Raw genomic sequence first — 19,177 nt, forward strand, 5'->3', positions numbered from 1 at the left:
TCAATGTCGATTAGCAGACGCAAAACATGCTCATTCACTAAATCCCAGCTGGAAAGTTGCATCATAAAAATTGCAAAAAAATGTTTTTCTTTTTCTTTTCTTTTTTTAAGATGAATAAAGTGGTAACAAAATGCTTGATGAAGAGACCTGATGTGGGCAAATGTATAGGAATGTACTGCCAGACTGTGCTTCTAAAACGAATAAGACTTTTAATAAAACCATTTGTGATAGTGGTACATTATGTCTCGCAAATAATCTTGCAATCATGTGGGTTTAGAAAGTAGCTGCACACACACACACCCATACAATCACACACACACCCACACACTTTATTCTATGAATTAACCATTATTTAAACATTTAATTTGAATAGCTGTTAACAAGCTGTATGAACAATGCTTCACGAATTACTATAAGGGGTCGTCTATATATATACTGTATATATTTTTTTTTACCTAAAAGATGACAAGTACAAACACACTCACTCTCCTCTTGCAGCCGAGCCATGATCTGCACATCTGTCAGGTCCTGCAGCTTGTACCCCATTGAGATGGAATCATCCGACGTGCTCAGCTCACTGTCGATAGAGGACTGGGAGCTCAGTGCCGAGTGCATGCTCATATAACCTAAAATCACAAAGCGCGCAGAAAAACAAGGCCTGTAATTAAACTCGGGTACGCGCCGTGTCTCAATACCTCGTCCGATTCCATTCGAACAAACATTTCAGACTTAATGTGATTAATTTGAACTCACCATCACTGTATTTTGGTTTCAACTCACACCATATGCTTTTGCTTTATTTAAAATCCTATTTGGCAAAACCTGAAGCTTGTACTTTGATACACTACGATCCTACACCATGATAGGGAAAGTGGAGAGCTTTGTAATAACCAAAAGCAAAAAGTAATGGACAAAACTGGTTTAGAACATGAGAGCAAATAAAAAGGTGTTTACATTGTGAGCTACTCATCTTTTGTTTGCTGGCTGTCTTGTATGACAGTTGGGAGAAGACGGTTGAGGTGGTGCAGATTTCATCATCATGTTCTTGTATCCTGTTATATAATCCTATGTAGCAATGAGAGTTACACACTGAGGGATATTTGTAAAAAAATAAACCTATGAATCGGCATGCTGGAATCTCACGAGAGTGGACTGATGACGTCTTGATGCTACATGTCTGGTGTGGATTCAGAGTACCAGTGCATACATGCTCAACTCAATACCATTAACATCAGTTATGAAAATCCAACAAGCCAGAAAAACCCCGAATTAGTCAACCTTGAAGAACATTTTCCCCCAGAAACCAAAAGTGCCATGCTTAGCCCTCACTTACCTCAGCAAGTGAATTACATTTAGAAAAAATATATCTGAAGTGTTGCAAAAGGCTATTGATTAATTGACTACTAAACAACACAACAATCAAAAATATTAGTGGTTTTAAAGCAGATTAATAAATCAATAATACCACATGGAAACAGTTTCCGCAAACATTTCAGTAAAATTGATAATAACTTGATTATTCATCAATTTTGTTGCAAATCAATATTTTAGCGATTTAAAATCTTATTATTAAAACGACGATCAGTGCAGCCTATGTGCATATCTGTGTGAAGCCTCCAACACGGAGCTAAAACATGCTCAGTGAAGCCAGTGTGGCAGTGAGTGTCTAATGAGGTTTACTTTAATCAACGTTGCTTGACAACATAGTTTCGTGTCATTTTCCAATCAGTAAATCGGAAATGAGAATGGCACGCATCTCAATCTACAGTCCATTCAAAATACAGGCACCAGTTGATTTACTTTAATCCTGCAGTGGTATTTCTTTTTCAGCAGGCTGCTTAGCTACTTTTTGTCACATAATAACCAATCTTAATCAATTTCAGCTGATTTTGTTTAGCAGTCCTTTGACACTTATATACTGTATGGACAAAAAGTATTGGGATACCTGACTTTTTCCAGCCATAAGTGGTTCTTCCTTAAATTCCTATACTAAATTTAGAGGCACATTTGTATAGGATGTCTTTGGATGTGGTAGCATCAAATGTTCCATGAAAATATGCTTTACATGGGTTGGAGTGAAAGATCTTAAATGGCCTGCTATAGAGCTCTGACCTCAACCCTACCACCTTTAGAATGAATTGAAATGCACCCCAGGCCTCCTCACCCTTCATCAATACCTGACTTTACTAACACCCTTCCTGGCTGAATGAGTGCAAATCTCCAGGAGCACACTTCAAAATCTAGTGGAACTTCTTCCCAGAAGAATGAAGGTTATAGCAGCAAATGGGGACTAAATGTTAAATGGAATGGTCAAAAAAAGCACATAGTCTCAGGTGTACACAAAATTTTGTCCACACAGCGCAACACATTTAATAGGAATAGACTCTTTTTGGCACTGATATTATAGGCACTAACATGTACATTCAAATTCTATAACCTTTTCATCCCTGTAAACTGCTTTGGGACAATGTTCTTTGTTAAAAGCACTATACAAATAAACTTACCGTCAACATTCTTTAGATACCGCAAGGATTGATCTTTTAATAGTTTTTTTTAGCATGTCACAAGGATGTAGAAAGAGAATTTATCTACTCAAAAGTGTAAGGTGGCTGCCTCCTTAAAATGCTTCAAAAACATGCTTGTAGCATGCTGAGCCTTAATACTCAATTCGGATTGGCTGGAAGGGATTCATTTAAACCGAGTAACGGCCAGTAAGAACATCTTCAACTGGATAAAATAATTTAGTCTGAAGTATTTAGTTAGTAGTTGGGGTAGGTTGCTAGCACAATAACTTGCAAATAAGAAATGGAATGCAAGCCTTTTTTTCCACCAAAAATCCAAACACAGAGGAGCTTCGATACTCGCGACCTCGATAGTTCGCGACTTTCCATTTGGAACCAGACTAAGTGTTACTCATGAAAAATCTGAGAAGCCGCAAATGGCTCGAAAGTTCGGAGTAACATTTCAAAACAGAGTTTGTACTAAAACCTAGCGATTTTTTTGTTACTCACGAGGGGTCATAGAACGTAACCCCTAGTATCGAGGTTGCACTGTATATACCCTGATATATAAATAATTTTGTCCTTTTTTCAATGTGAAAGAAAATTCTGATAGATACCACACCCTAATCACCTGACAGCCATGGCATCCCTTCAAATGTAAACTCGTGGCATTTACTCTGTAAACACATTCAGTAATAAGAGATCCATGCAAAAGCAATCAATCTCTACTCGCTGAAGTGTTGGCAGGCAAACATTTGCCACACACCCCATGCGTGACATCACATAAATACACACAAATGGAAAACAAACACCTTGGCAGCTGTATCAGACACCAATAAACAGATCACAAAACACACTGCAGCGTGTTGTGTTTTTCTAGTGAGCGAAAGTGCTACAAGCTACAAAAGCACGAGCAGCGTTGTGTTAATGTCATGCCGTACCTGAGCTGCCACAGGTTAGTAGGGTTTTGTTAGTTGATTTGTGGTACCCAGGAGAATGAGAGGAGCCGGCCTCAGCTGTTGAGCCTGCACAGGTTTGCGATGGACTGCTGTACATGTTTCTCCATCTCGAGCCTGTGGACAAAACAAAGGGAGAGGCATCTGAATTAGCATCACAGGGCCTTTAGGCACTACTGATCAATATACACTCACTGGCAACTTTAATAGGAACACCTGTACATCTGCAAATATCTGCAGTATTCTAATTAGCCAATTATGCGGCAGCAGCACAATTCATAAAGGGTTTTTGATGCACAATAGTCTCTACACTACAAAAATAAAAAATAAAAAGAACTCGGTGTGAGGAGAGACTACAGGCCGAAACACTTTGTTGATGATGAGATCAGAAGAGAATTTCCTGTGGTGTGCATGCAGCATACAATCGGACAGAAATACATATTACCTCTGTATAGATGACTACAGGCAGTGCTTCAATGCCCTACCAAATACAGTGGGACCTTGTAATGCGAATGTCTTTTAGTACGGGAATATCAGTATACGAGCGGTTTTACTAGTTAAAATCTTTGTAGGAGTAGAAGCATATTTCAGGAAGACGAGCATTTCTTTTGACACGTTTGGTTCCAGTCTCGTCACCTCTATCTCCACGCTTCATGCTCAGTCACTTCATAAACATTGTTCCGAGTTACCCTCTGTCTTAATGGAAGGAGATCCTCCACCACTTCCTCAACATCATCTTACCCTCACCATCAACCACCACAACACCATGTAAGTACAGTACTCTAAAGTTAATTTATTATTTATTTCGAAAGGTTTTTAGAGTAGTATTTCTTTATATTTATACAGTAATTTACTGTATTACAGTACTTATGTTTATCCCCCCCCATATCAGCTCACCCTCACCATCAACCACTACAACACCATGTAGGTACAGTACTCTAAAGTTACTTTATTACATTTTACTATTTATTTATATGGTTATTTATTTATTTATGTTTATGATGTATTACTTATGTTTATACTTCGTTACAAGTATATTCTTGTGTTAAATTAGGCATAAAGCAGTTTCCAAATTCCAAATTCCGATGATCGGTCCAGTCGAGGAATGGAACTTCGGACCCCTCCAGCCAGTGATGCCACTCCTCCAGGCCCAATTTGACTGCCAAGAGCCCTCGAGGTAAAGAGACTCTTAAGCTTGGTAAAGGCCTGTTCAGCCTCTGAGTTACAGTTAAAGGCCTGACGCATGGAGGTGAGTAGGTGAAGGGGGGCGCAGCAGAGCTCTAGCCCCTGATGAACCGCCGATAGAAATTGGCAAACCTCAAGAACCTCTGCAATTGCTTATGAGTGGTGGGCTGGGGCCAGTCCTTTACTGTCTGAATCCTGGCTTGGTCCATCTGAATGTTACTGGTTGAAAGGAGAAATCCAAGGAAGGAGGTGCTGGATACATGGAACTTACATTTCTCCGCTTCGACGTATATGCTGGACATGTTAGTCAACCGAGCACGAGAACACAAGGAGGTCATCCAGGTATACTAACACCGTGATTAAGTATATCCTGAAGAACATCGTTTACTAGCGCCTGGAAAACCGCTGGTGCATTGGTGAGGCCAAACGGCATGACCAAGTACTCATAAAGGCGCAATCATGGTAGGCAGGAGGAACAGAACTGAGGTCAGGAATCTCCAGGGAGCACGAGACTGGTATAGGGGAAGATGGAGTAAGGCGGTGGGATTGGCAATAGGTTCCCTATTGGAGTACCCGACCACTGGACCAGTCCAGGTGGGGGTTGCGCTTGCGGAGCAAGGAAATACTGTCGCTCGCCGATGGTGACCAGAAGAGGCTTAGTTCGGCGAGTGGCCCTGTCTATCCATGTCCATCCTGGGCACGGACCTGGAGGGTTTTTTGGTAATGGCTCCAGCCCCAGCTGGTCCACAAATGCCGCCAGCGAAAAGTCCTGAGTTGCGGATCCGGATCCTGAATAAGGTTTTGGTAGGGACTGATGGATTGTGGCTCGCCGTGGCCCCTTCCCTCACTGACAAGCCCGCTCTTTTGCTAGACATGAAGCAGCCATGTGCCCAACCTCTCCACAGTAGAGACAAAGCACCTGGGAACATTGTCTCTCCTTCTCTGTTGGGGACAGGTGCCGACATGCAATTTCCATAAGCTGCGGTGGGGAAGATGGCGCCGGGGAAGGAGAAGTACGAGGGCGTGTAGTGTGGCGGGCCGGAGGGGAGCGGTCGACCCGCTGCGGATGGCGAGGGAAACGCTCTGAGCAACGTTCAAGTATTCGGCGGTCAATCCGAGTGGCCAGGAAGATCAACGCATACAAATCAGGTGGGCAGCCAGCTCGTCCTTCACCTGGGGTGAAAGTCCCTGAATGAAGGTGTCATATAATGCGGTATGATCACACCCACTGTCAGTTTCATCGGTGGGGAAATCTGCAGCGTACTCGGCCACTGAACGCTCCCCAGAAGAAGAGAGCAGCAAGCGTGCGGCATCCAGTTGAGGAGTGGACAAACCAAAAACCTTGCGGATTTCCTCAGAGAACGTAGTGAGGGAAGAGCAATGCTAAGACTGATTCTTCCACTCGGCAATAGCCCACCGCAAGGCCTGTCCGAACAGCAAGAAGATAACATAGACCACCTTAGCCTGCTTAGTGTAAAACGAGGATAGTTAGAGAATAAAAAAAATCAGGCTACACTGTGCCAGGAAGGACCGACAAAGTTCGGGTTCTCCCAAGAAGCATGCCAGGGAACAAGGTGCGGCTCCCGGAGAGCAAAATTGGCAGGTGCGGCTGGGCCTGAGGTAGCATCGGCGGAGCCGGCGGCTGGGGAGCTTAATAAGCTGCTGAAGACCCGTAGTTATTTCCTGGAGCTGCTGCTCATGGGTGGCGGAGACCGGGACCAGGGCATTAAGCGTGGTCTGGAGATCAGGAGCGTCCACGGGATCCATAACTGGCCAGATTGTTCTGTTAGAGTTAGCTGGCAGGAAGGACCCAAAAGCAGGACACCACCAGAAGAATAACTTCAGGTCAGAAGGGGTAGCACAGGCAGGAAAGATAGAATGTCCGAATACTTAAGAGCACTAGGTCGCAGCACTCACAGGGTTAATGCTGAACATCCGCGGTGCCGGGAGCACGAAGCAGGGTTCTGATCCGAGGAAGGATAGAGAGTCCGAAAAAAGTATGAGGTCAAGAGCAAGAGAACAGAGCAATAGAGGAAAAACCAAGCCGAAATCGAGGGGAGGCAAAAACTTTGAGAAACCGGGAGATCCGAAACCAAAACTTTCCACGGGGGGAAATAGAAGGCTGGAAGGTCTCAAACAAAGCGTGGAAACGAACGAGACAATCTGGCATCAAGCACATGCAGTCCGCATCTATTTTTACAGAAGCTGGTGTTTCCGGTGCCACCGGCTGCAAGATGGTGCCGAACCGGAAGCGGATGTTTTAACAGTATATGGAGTAGTAATTGGGTAATAAGGATTTAATAGTTTTATATGAATGGATATTATAACATGGAATGACTGCTGAATATGTGGAACGTCTGGATAGGCTATGAACAAAGGCTGGGATAACAATAGGCTTTTTTATTAATACAAAAAAGCAAAATAGCAATACAATAATGTATAAGTTAAAGCAATACAATAATATATAAGTTTATTGCAGTTGAAATTGGAATAAAATCAATAAATGCAGTTTAACCAGGCATACAGAGTTAAATTCAGGAAACCTATAGTAAAGCACTTTCCAAGTTAAAGACCAGCTAATCACAGCTCGAGTTACCGCCTGCAATGTCTTAAATGCTGCATCACAAAGCCACTATTTTTTTACTTCTCAGAGAGAGAAAAAAAATTATTAAAAAAAACTAATCCTCACCGCAAAGAGCCGGTAATGTGAGTGTGAAGTAAGCATGCATGCTACAATAGACTAGTTTTTGCAATGAACCTTTATTTCTGAACTATTTTATGCGCTACTTATTTTGACCTAGGAGAGAATGAAGGATGCAAAAGGATTTTGTGTACACATTTTTAGATGACCAACGCATACTTTGATCCAGGCGGCTCAGAAGTGTCCTGCAGGCAACCTCGGTCTCGGGACTCGGGTGATCTAGGACCTTCCGGCACCATTTCAGCGGAGACTCTGGGGCCTGTTCCGACTGTAACCGCTTCTTCGGAGACACGTACAACCTACAAAGATGAAAAAGACAGAGAAAGTGAGAAGTTCTTTAATTAGCAGATCCTTTGTCTCGTTGTGTTTCCAATCTTACAGGACAAATTAGTCTGTGTTAGGTAATGGTTAAGTATTCCTGCTTTGTGAGAGAACATAGTGATTTGGGTCTAACAGATGTTTTTTTGAACAGGAAGTCACATCTTTGTGACATTCTCTCATCATGGCACACAATGAAAACACAAGCCATGTGCTCATGTTCTCAGACAGACATCCGATGAGGTCATGCTTTTCACCCACTTTTCTGACAGAGTTAAAAAAAAAAAATCTAAATCTAAATCAACATAATGATACGACAACATGCTGAAAAACCAGTATCTCCAGAGTTCATCTCAGTTTTCAGACGATCAGGATTTTCAAAGCTATCACATACCACTTACACCTTATGGGCGGAGTCAAATAATTTCCCATGACATCCAAGACATTCATGCCTCACAGACAAATCGGAAGGTATGGACAATAGCGTGGGGAGAAGGGGGAGAAAACAAAACAAAAAACAGAACCATAGAATTGTATTGTTGAGTTTATTTTTTTTTTTTAGAGAACACAGAGCACTATAGTTGAAAATTCCTCTGACTGAATAGAAAACAGATGTTTCCACACAAAACAAAATGTGTTTATTAAATCTGAAATTTTATCTTCAGATTGGTCAGCAGCCGTTGAATAGTTTTCCACAACCCCAAGTTCTGGTAAATCACAGTTCTGCATGAATGCGCTTGTTCTAATATGGTATCACGCCTATACCACGAGGCGACATTATATTTATATCAACAAATGTAAGGCAACTTCATAAACACGGACTTGAAAATGTGTCATTGTTTAGAAGGTGAAGTGAAAGTGTGAAAGGAGTCACAGGTTTTGTGATAGTTGGGGTAAATCGAAGTTATCCGACATGTGAAAGGCTTTGGGGAACAAGGGGGCCGAGCTTTTGCGGTTTCTCTATTACAAGAGAAGTCACTAAGGAGCTTTTTATTTAAAAAAATATATATAATTGAATATAAACAATACAACAGCACCATAGCAGCCTATAACTCAGGCTGGCCAAGTTTCCTAACAATCAGCACTTTCTCTTGGATATCACTTTACTTTAATCTTATCAGACAAAACCACATGGGCTGAAGAAGAGGCGGAGCAGTTCCACTGAGCTTCACAATTACTACTGCGCAAATGTAAACACTGAGTGAATCTATTGTAATCTATTTGTATCACTACAAAGAGCAAAGGTCATGATATCTTTTCAAAGATATGGAGAGAGTAAATGTTGCATGCTCTTACACAATGATAAAGCATGACACAAAGGCACTACACTACTAACAGAAATATGATGACCTTGATCTCCCAGATCGAATTGGGGAAACCAATTAGTTGATATCAATAAACTTATTGTTGCTATTTCTAACTTTTATAAGGATTCAGCTGTTATTCCAATGCAACATTTATCTATTAAACCACATGCATCAATAAAAATGGAAAGGCACAGTGGTTTACCCACTCGTGATCCTGCTTTTGCAAACAAGCACCATGGCACCATGGTGTGCAGCCGTCTTAGTGCCAAGCTTATTACAAAGCTTATTATAAGCCTGAATCTGCAAAAACAAAAAAAAACATTTAGTCTATATACTAGATGGGCAAAGGTTTGTGGCCACAGAACCATACATTTCATATGTGCTTTTTCAACACCCTATACCACATTTAAAACCCATGTGCTGTTATAATAATCTTGAAAAAAAATATTGGGCTAAAAAGAAAAGCTAGCGCTGCCAATTCTTTATGGTGCTTTATGTCCAGCTTCAAGAATTTCTCTTAAAAGGAGAAAATCCTGTCAATTCCGCATATCGAGCAGATATATATTTTCTGAGCATCACAGAGGTTTCAAAGCCAATAGTTAACCCAAGACTGCACTCTTACCAGATATGATCAGTAGGGCATAAGTGATATGGACAAAAGCATCATGGTGTCAAATTGCATTCAGAATGCCACATGGTGTAAATGTAAATAATGAAGATGTCAGTCCTGATCAAATTAGCTTGGGCATGTCCTCATCCAACTCTACCCATTTAGGCCTATAAATGGCCTAAAGTAGATGTCTGACCATCACACAATTTGCTTTCCAAGCATCCCATTTAAGAGTTAATACTCCCATAGCTGTTATAATAACCTCCACTCTTCTGGGAAGGCTTTCCAAGACTTTGAAGTATAGTTCTGTGGGGATTTGCAGAAGAGCATTAATGAGGATCGATGAGAAGGTCATGACTCTGTGTCCCAGAGACCACTCCAGTTTTTCCTCTACCTTTGTACACAGGAGAATTGTGGTACTGGAACAAACATTTGGGCCCTAACTCCATAGCATACGAAGATAATCTTGATAACTGTGTGCTTCTGACTTTGTGCCACCAGTTTAAAAAAAAAAAAAAAAAAAAAAAAAACTATGGATATGATAGTCAGGGGTCCGCAAACGTCTGTACATACCAATCAGAATCAGTTTATACGTCATATAGAAATATTACTTTTACTTGGTGTTTGGATAAAATATAACAGCACACTGATAACACAACAGCCACAATAAAATGCACACAGTGCATCTTAACTGTATCTTTAGTGTTTCTAATCTATGATGAAATTAAAATGCAAGGCCAGACCTACCAGGCAAGGAACACATTTTATACTTACAGTGTTTGGAAGATGCCCATAGAGACTTACAATAAGGGTTAATGGCTTTAATGTGTTGAGATTTGAACTTGTGACCTTCTGATCAGAAGTCCAACATCCTAATCACTGAGCTACCATGTCTCCCTGCACCATGACCATTCAGTTATGATGGAAAACTTATTCAAGCACTTTGTAATATGACCTATGAGTTGTGCACTGTTTCCCAAAATACAACCGGGCAAACCTTCGAATCCAAAATCCATTTTAACCACCAAGCTTTCCAATACTTATTTGTTTAAAGTTGCATTTAATGCATTCTGCTTTGCATTGGGTGGTTCTCTGCCTTCACGTCATGCATAGCAATGGAGTATCCAACTAATACATGATATGACATTTTCCAGCACTGACAAGTTAAAACTGATGTTTGAAGTACAAAAAGAATAGACTGAACAGACAGAAATCTGTTCATTCTAAATTATTTTATATACAAGTTGTTAAATCCATCACCCTGCCTGACTCAAGCCTACTAAAAATAAGAGAAAGTACATACCAAAATCCTTCATAAACCTCAGTAGGGCAATTAGACAATATTTACAATAGTTGTCTTGCTCTTTATAGAACAATGGCTGTAGGTTACTCTGGTTACAGTTTATCAGGAAGCCCATTCATTCAGAATGGTAATTAAACTGACTGAAAATGCCTGTTCGATACGCACTTTCTAGCCAAGCAGGATTGATTCAGACTGACCAAAATATAAAAGCATTATCATCTAATTATTTTATCTTAATCTCTGTTATATAAATCCTGATAATCACTGGGCCTAATCTGCAATTTGAAATCACAACTTCATAAAAATTTTTTCACATAACAGCAAGGAAAAGCCTACAGAAAATCACACAGGCAAGCAGAGGAGGTTTATTTGCACTCTGTGCCTCTGGCTTTCATAGAAAGTCTCAAATCACAGCCACATACACACTACTTTAACAGCGTCACTGGTTAAAAACCTTAGCAGCAAACAAACCACGATATTGTCCACGATATTCTACCCTGAGAAACAAAAGGCAGCAAGACTAAAGCTAAATTTTTAAATAGAGTGGCTTGCTCAATGCAAACTAGTCCCATTTACTCTTCTTTGGTTTGTACTCTGGTGTGCAGACAGGCAGAAAGAATGAAATAACAGCCACTGGCACAGTTGGCAGTGCATCAAAACCGCCTTCTATATCAATGCTAGAACATCACAGTACTGAGGATCACACTGTTAGCCAGTTATATGACATGGATGCATACTCATGCCCTGCTCAGACTTGGTATAACGATCTGTAATGTACCAATGCCAAGTAGAGGTGTCAAGGACGAGACCTTTCCAAAGATTGCAGTTAAATAACTGTGTGCCTAGAACAGGCACCAGCATGTTATGATCTACTAGCGATCATAAACCTTATAACAAGCAACAATAATAAGTGTCAAATGTGGTATTCACAATAGTTGTAGGAAGAACACATGAACCTGTGCAGACACTCCCATCTCTGTGTGGACATTTATCTAAATTACTTGCAAACTACCCACATTATAAAATCGTTTTACATACACCACCTACTTGTGTGGTTTGTAAATGGTTGCTCAATACCATGAACCCACAGACTGGATTATTTTAAAAACTACAAAAAAAACTAACAAAAGTGCAAATCAGCATCTGCAGAGACCCTACTTGCCCCAGTCATCATCTGTTTGTAGTTCTGCAACACAATGGTTTCGAATTTATGACTGCACCACCAAACAGCTTTTTCCCCCAGGGCCATCACTCTGCTGAATCAGTCTTTCACCCCTCCCTCGTCTCAGTGGTCTTCCAAAAAATTTGGAGGCACCCCCTATGGTACACCTTAGTGACTTCATCTAGACATTGTCACTTTATAAACGTAATAGTGTACATCGTTAAATTATTCATAACGTTCCTGAACGTTCGGTCCCGCTGCGGATTCCCGCGAATTTTAAGATTATCCGCAACTTGCTGTTAGTTGGGTTCCAAATGAGAACCCATGAATTCTCAGAGCCGCAAATTATCAGGGGTTGACTGTATATAAATGGCATACAAAAAGTATTAGGACACCTGACATTTCCAGCCAAATGTGGTTCTTCCCCAAACTGCGACCACAAACTTGGAGGCACACTCTTGTATAGGATGTCCTTGGATGCAGAGGGATACAATTTTTCCTTCACTTGAACTAGGAGACTCAAACCTGCTCCACCATGACAATGCTCCTGTGCACAAAGCCAGCTCTAAGAAGCCAGCTCTATAGGGTTTAAACATGGGTTATTCATAAACATGAGTAGATGTGGAAGATCTTGAGTGGCCTGCTATAGAGCTCTGACCACAACCCTTTGGGTTGAATTGGAATACTGACTGCACCCCAGGCCTTCTCACCCTATATATCTTTACTAACATCCTTGTGGCTAAATGAGCACAAAAATTTCCATGCCAAAATAAAGTGGAAAATCTTCCCGGAGGTGTGGAAGTTATTATAACAGCAAACGGGGACTAAATGTGGAATGGGATGTTCAAAAATCATACAAAGCTAATAATCAGGTAATCACAAACCTTTGTCCATATAGGGTATAACCAGGTACTGCAAACCATTAACTGTCCATTATTAAAAAAAAAAAAAAAAAAAGCTTAAATACTGCTCGATCTACAAACCCATATTTATAGTTATATATACATTAATATATTCTTGCTTCCATTGTACTTTCCTTGTACTTGCACAACAATAATGAGTAATCCATTCAGTTATCCTCATTTCTTGCCAGCTATACTTCACTACAGAACAGACCTTATTTTAGAGAAGTGAACAAAGTGAATGCAGGTCCTTCAATTAGTTTCTGCTTCAAGATACCACGTACAGTGTCCACAGGGTCACAGCATTGGTAGTTGGTCACAGCATTGGTAGTGCCTATGAATTTCACCCATCATTACCGAGACGTGTCTCGTAAGATGAAGAGACAAATTCACATTGCAAAGGTTATGGCTACAGATCATTTATTCAAACTCTTTTAAATATATTGCTATTAACAGTCTGGAATTTGCATGTACAGCGAGCATTCTGTACACGCGACCTGTACAATTTCCTCGAATGGCAGAATGCATTTTTACATTAACAAACAGTTCCTGTTTGGAACGGTATCTCACTAGCAGGCTCTAATGGAGCCTTTGTGATGAGTTATGTCGAATACGCTCAAACAAACCACAAAGTGCGAAGACTGAAAACACAGAAAATTCTAGTGAGCGTCATGCTTACGCCAGCAAACGTGAAAATGGCTTGTTTTATCAATTGTTATACAAACAATGATTTGACATTGTTTTTGCTGCACTGATCATGTCCAAGCAGTTCCTGTTTAAACCAGTTCTTGTTTGTGTATGTGTTTTTAGTGGGGACTTTACTGTGTGCCTTTTTCCAGCACAAAGAATTCAGTCAGTCCTGCAGAACAAGCCGGCAAACAAAACACAGCCAGTCTAAACAGCCTCACACACACACACACACACACACACACACACACACACACACACACACACACACACACACACACACACACACACACACACACACACACACACACACACACACACACACACACACACACAGCCATCTTGGATTTCGAGTATAATAACAAATGAAAACACACAGCGGGACCATTTTATTGTGTATGTGTATTTAACTGAATTTAATTGATTTAATACAAAAAAATATTTTACTGTTAAATTGTATTAAAATCAATTAAATTCAGTAATTGGAAAAATTAAAATAATAAAAGTTTACTGTAAAATGTTATTACATTTAAATAAATGCAATAATTGGAATAATTAAAATAATAATAATAATTAAATAATTGGATTATTTTTAAAATAATAATTTTTATTATTTATTATTATTTCAATTATTTATGCCTATTGAAAGTGCTATTAAAAAAAAAAAAAAAAGACAAAATTAACCTGCGCTGAATGTTTTCATTTGATGATATGCTCATATTTCCAGAATGTTGCACCCTACCAGTGTACTGTGTAATTAATTAGGTGTTTATCTAAATGGCCTGTCTGTCTGAAACGCTACACCAGCGTTAGAAACCAATTGGTGTAACATTCGCTAATATCAATCTAACGCTACAAAACCGTATTAAAAGCATCAGTAACATACCAGCAGTCTTCACCATCGATATCGGCGCAGTCATCCAAATCGAGCACATCCACCTCGTCCAGAGCGGACTGGTCCACCCCTGCGTCGCTCTCACCAATTGTCTCCAAATCGTAGCTATCGGGAGAAGAACTAGCGTTTGTGTGTTCTTCAGCGTATCCTGATGCTGCGGCATAAGGAAGATCAAAAACTGGGCTGTTCTGTTCCATCTCCTCTTCATCCTCCAGCCTTGTGGCCTCAGGAAGACAAGACATGTCTTTACTCCTCCTCAAGCTGCCCTGAGGAGGAGAAGGAGTCCGGACGTCTCTGTCCGAGCTGGTGCTGGTGTCCTCACACAGGGTTCTTTCGTTGGCATTCGTGCCGAGGTGACGCGCGGTGCCACGGTTGCGTAGACTTTCGTTCTGGACTTCGAGGCGGCGCACGAGTTCACGCAACTTTCGGACCTCCTCCAGCTCCACTCCGACCTGCTCGTCTTCGAACCCCGGGACAGTGCCACTGTCTGCCTGCTGGGCTCCACTCCCACTCTCTGGGACCACCATCCTCTCACTCTGTGGGACAAAAACAACAGGCTCATACATGCTCTCTATTTTTTTGTGTTTCTATAGACCAGGACTTGTACATAACCTAAAGCTTTTGACAATTGCATTCAAGTGGACGTCCAAGACTAATTTAAGACTTCAAATAATCGGGAGCCTTTCAGAGCAACTCTAGGTGGGGAGAAGTCGTCTACTTATAAATTCCGAGCGTGCAGTACAAGAATAAATGAAGATGGATGTTGGCAAAGGCACTACACTAATATAAATCTTTAGAAATGTTATATCTACAAACTATCACTATTACTCCTACTACTACATTAACATATCAGTGAACCAATAAAAACTGTACTTTTTTTTTTCATATAATCAGAATATTAATATTATTAATTCCACTTGCTTGCTTAATTCCACCAGGGGCTTTCAGCTCTCTTGTAGTTTGTTTCTGACTCTTGCAAATCGCTGTAGCGACTAAAGAAAAGCTTGCAAATAAGCATGCTTTACCTCACCCTGTCATGAACAACCTCTCATTAAATGTGGAAAGGAACAAAAATAAAGCTTGGAAGGAAGGAGCAGAGAGCGTTGGTGCGGCTGCAGAGTGTCCATAGTGAGCAGAGTTGGCTTGCTTTGTGAATCCGCCAGCAAAGCTAGTACAAATGTTCGATTTGATTAGTAAATTATTGGATTACATTAAAATTATTACTTAGCTTTCCACAAAACAGACGAAAGGGACAGAGTAAAATTGGAGGCCGTAAACGAATAACAGGAGGTCTCAAGGCTTCAGCAGGAAAGAAAATGGAGCCGCAAATGGAAAGAAACAAAAACAATAACCATAAGGATGCCAATGTTAACGGCATAACCAAGCATGATCATGAGAAGGAAATCCCTAATCGCTGTTTAACTGCAAAAATTTGCACAGATCACACCGAGAACCACGACAGGCACCTATTGTGTAGTCAACCTTTAGGTTTAAAGCTTAGAACTTATGCAAACATAACAGTGACCTACACAGTCAGGCTTCCAGAATCAAACACAACACTCATTTCACAGATTAGGTTCAAGCAGAGACAGCAGAGCACCATAAGATTTAATTTACAAACCCGATTCCAAAAAAGTTGGGACACTGTACAAATTGTGAATAAAAAAGGAATGCAATAATTTACAAATCCTATTAACTTATATTTTATTCACAATAGAATATAGAGTATGTATCAATGTTGAAAGTGAGACAATTTGAAATGTCATGCCAAATATTGGCTTATTTTGGATTTAATGAGAGCTACACATTCCAAAAAAGTTGGAACAGGTAGCAATAAGAGGCCGGAAAAGTTAAATGTACATATAAGGAACAGCTGGAGGACCCATTTGCAACTTATTAGGTCAATTGGCAACATGATTGGGTATAAAAAGAGCCTCTCAGAGTGGCAGTGTCTCTCAGAAGTCAAGATGGGCAGAGGATCACCAATTCCCCCAATGCTGCAGGGAAAAATAGTGGAGCAATATCAGAAAGGAGTTTCTCAGAGAAAAATTGCAAAGAGTTTGAAGTTATCATCATCTACAGTGCATAATATCATCCAAAGATTCAGGGACTCTGGAACAATCTCTGTGCGCAAAAGTCAAGGCTGGAAAACCATACTGGATGCCCGTGATCTTCGGGCCCTTAGACGGCACTGCATCACATACAGGAATGCTACTGTAATGGAAATCACAACATGGGCTCAGGAATACTTCCAGAAAACATTGTTGGTGAACACAATCAAAATCAAAAGTTGAAGTTCTTTTTTTGGAAAACTGGGACACCATGTCATCCGGACTGAAGAGGACAAGGACAACCCAAGTTGTTATCAGCGCTCAGTTCAGAAGCCTGCATCTCTGATGGTATGGGGTTGCATGAGTGCATGTGGAATGGGCAGCTTACACATCTGGAAAGGCACCATCAATGCTGAAAGGTATATCCAAGTTATAGAACAACATATGCTCCTATCCAGACGCCGTCTCTTTTAGGGAAGACCTTGCATTTTCCAACATGAAAATGCAACAATGCCAGACCACATACTGCATCAATTACAACATCATGGCTGCGTAGAAGAAGGATCCAGGTACTGAAATGGCCAGCCTGCAGTCCAGATCTTTCACCCATTAAAAAAACATTTGGCGCATCATAAAGAGGAAGATGCAACAAAGAAGACCTAATACAGTTGAGCAACTATAAGCCTGTATTAGACCAGAAAAACATTCCTATTACTAAATTTGAGCAACTTGTCTCCTTAGTCCCCAAACATTTGCAGACTGTTATAAAAAGAAGAAGGGATGTCACACAGTGGTAAACATGGCCTTGTCCCAACTTTTTTGAGACGTGTTGATGCCATGAAATTGAAAATCAACTTATTTTTTCCTTAAAATTATACGTTTTCTCAGTTTAAACTTTTGATATGTTTGTTGAATTCTGAATCAAATATTAAAATTTGAAACTTCCACATTATTGCATTCTGTTTTTATTCACAATTTGTACAGTGTCCCAACTTTTTTTAAATCGGGTTTGTATATGGAGAGAGAGAGAAGAGTTGTACCTAGATATTCAAATGGGGTACAATTGTCCTTTTATACCTCTCTACAAAATATATATTCAACCTATTTTTGAAAACATCATAAGTTTGAACTGAATGATACTGCATTTGTCTGTGGATGGGAGTCAGAGAGAGCAGACCTGGTCATGCTCTCTGGGTGGGAGTGATGGCATTGTCTCTTTCTCCTATCAATCACACTGACACTGACCACTCACAGATTCAATTCACACTTCCTCGTATCCTCGGGAAGACCGGCCTGGCATCCCAAAGCCTAGGTTTACAGTACATTTATGCCATTTAACTGACACCTTTATCCAAAATTACCTACAACTGAGCACTTGAGGGTTAAAGGCTACTTGCTGTTGCTGGGATTTGAAATTGCGACCTTTTGCTCCAAAGTACAATATCTTAATTTATTTAATATATCTTAATTTGATGCTGGTTTACAGAAAAAATGACTCCAAGCCATAATCATTGTTCCCTGCTGTGTAAAGTGATCATTTTAAAGCACGGTGTTCGTTTCGGCAGGAAAATCTAGACAACCATGTGACACTTTAAATTGTTTAAAAGTAAGGAATAAATAATGGCAAGGGTGTGCTGTTGCACATAAATAATCAACGGCGTAAAGCTGAGAAAACAGTTACAAACCTGAGATTCACACGTCATTTATAGTTACATTATCACTGTTATCACTTATGTTGTATAATAAGACAAACAATATTAAATTTAAAAAAAGTTAGTCGCGGTGCAGAGAACACAGAAAAACAAACAAAGTGCCATCGGCTGTTACTATAGCAACGAAAAAGCGTTAGAAGATGATTGATATGTGATGGCTGTTCCTGCATTAGCGCAGTTCAGCAAACCTGGTAAAATTTCTGCCTTGTCAAATATCGACTCACTGCTACTAGCAACGAAACAAAACCAAGCAGTGGGAGATGTTAGCTAGATAACCAGCTAGCACTGGTGCCGGGTGAACAGATGGGGCTTACAATGACTATATAGTCTACAGCCGTTATTAAATAACTTACTTCACTAAATGCGTCCAGAGCTTCAATCACCAACCGCCTGGCTGCAACGTTTACATCGAAATTGCTTTATTTACCAAATTACTACTATTCCGCTGCCCCTGATCAATTATCCTACTGCAGCCCTAGCTGGCTGGCTAGCTAACTGGTTCCCTGACTAGCCAGTTTGTTATGAAGCACGTAGTAACCCGACTCAGGCTGGACCAATCAGGTAAATGATCCCGCCCACCTCTCAGAGCGCCAACGTGCGGCTGTTTAATACCACGTTTAACAGAACCCACCTACTGCATTATCATTGGTCAGTGATTCTCAATAAAAAAAGCAGACCTTTCTCTAATAGCCAATCATAGGCTGGAGGCGGGACGTGTGGGAAAAATGAGGGAAAAAAAGACACGCTGTCGCACTTGGGGATTTGGCGCTCTCTGCTGGACAACATAATTCAGTGGAATGATAGTGTTGATCATAAATGGTAAATGTTTAATTTGAACTTTTTCTATTAATTCATTGGTTAGTTAGTTAGTTGGTTAGTTAGTTAGT

General features: G+C 40.5%; 1 protein-coding gene across 5 annotated transcripts in view; it reads right to left on the reverse strand.

Annotated features, from left to right (window-relative positions):
- The window catches only part of LOC310736643 (SLAIN motif-containing protein-like), a 25,050-nt gene extending 6,173 nt beyond the window's left edge, over positions 1 to 18,877 (reverse strand). For 2 of the 5 annotated variants that reach the window (XM_083560345.1, XM_083560344.1), the window contains exons 1-5: positions 18,644 to 18,877; positions 14,519 to 15,063; positions 7,503 to 7,642; positions 3,443 to 3,574; positions 486 to 626 (exon numbers count right to left, since the gene is read on the reverse strand). In XM_083560345.1, coding sequence (XP_083416471.1) covers positions 486 to 626; positions 3,443 to 3,574; positions 7,503 to 7,642; positions 14,519 to 15,054 — 949 coding nt within the window. In that variant the 5' untranslated portion in view covers positions 15,055 to 15,063; positions 18,644 to 18,877. The remainder of the gene's footprint in view (positions 1 to 485; positions 627 to 3,442; positions 3,575 to 7,502; positions 7,643 to 14,518; positions 15,064 to 18,643) is intronic. The other 3 variants (XM_083560343.1, XM_083560342.1, XM_083560341.1) reach the window with 2 other exon arrangements.
- Between the last annotated feature and the right edge of the window lie 300 nt (positions 18,878 to 19,177).

This window comes from Silurus aristotelis (genome assembly GCF_946808225.1).
Source record: "Silurus aristotelis genome assembly, chromosome: 14".
NCBI lineage: Eukaryota > Metazoa > Chordata > Actinopteri > Siluriformes > Siluridae > Silurus > Silurus aristotelis.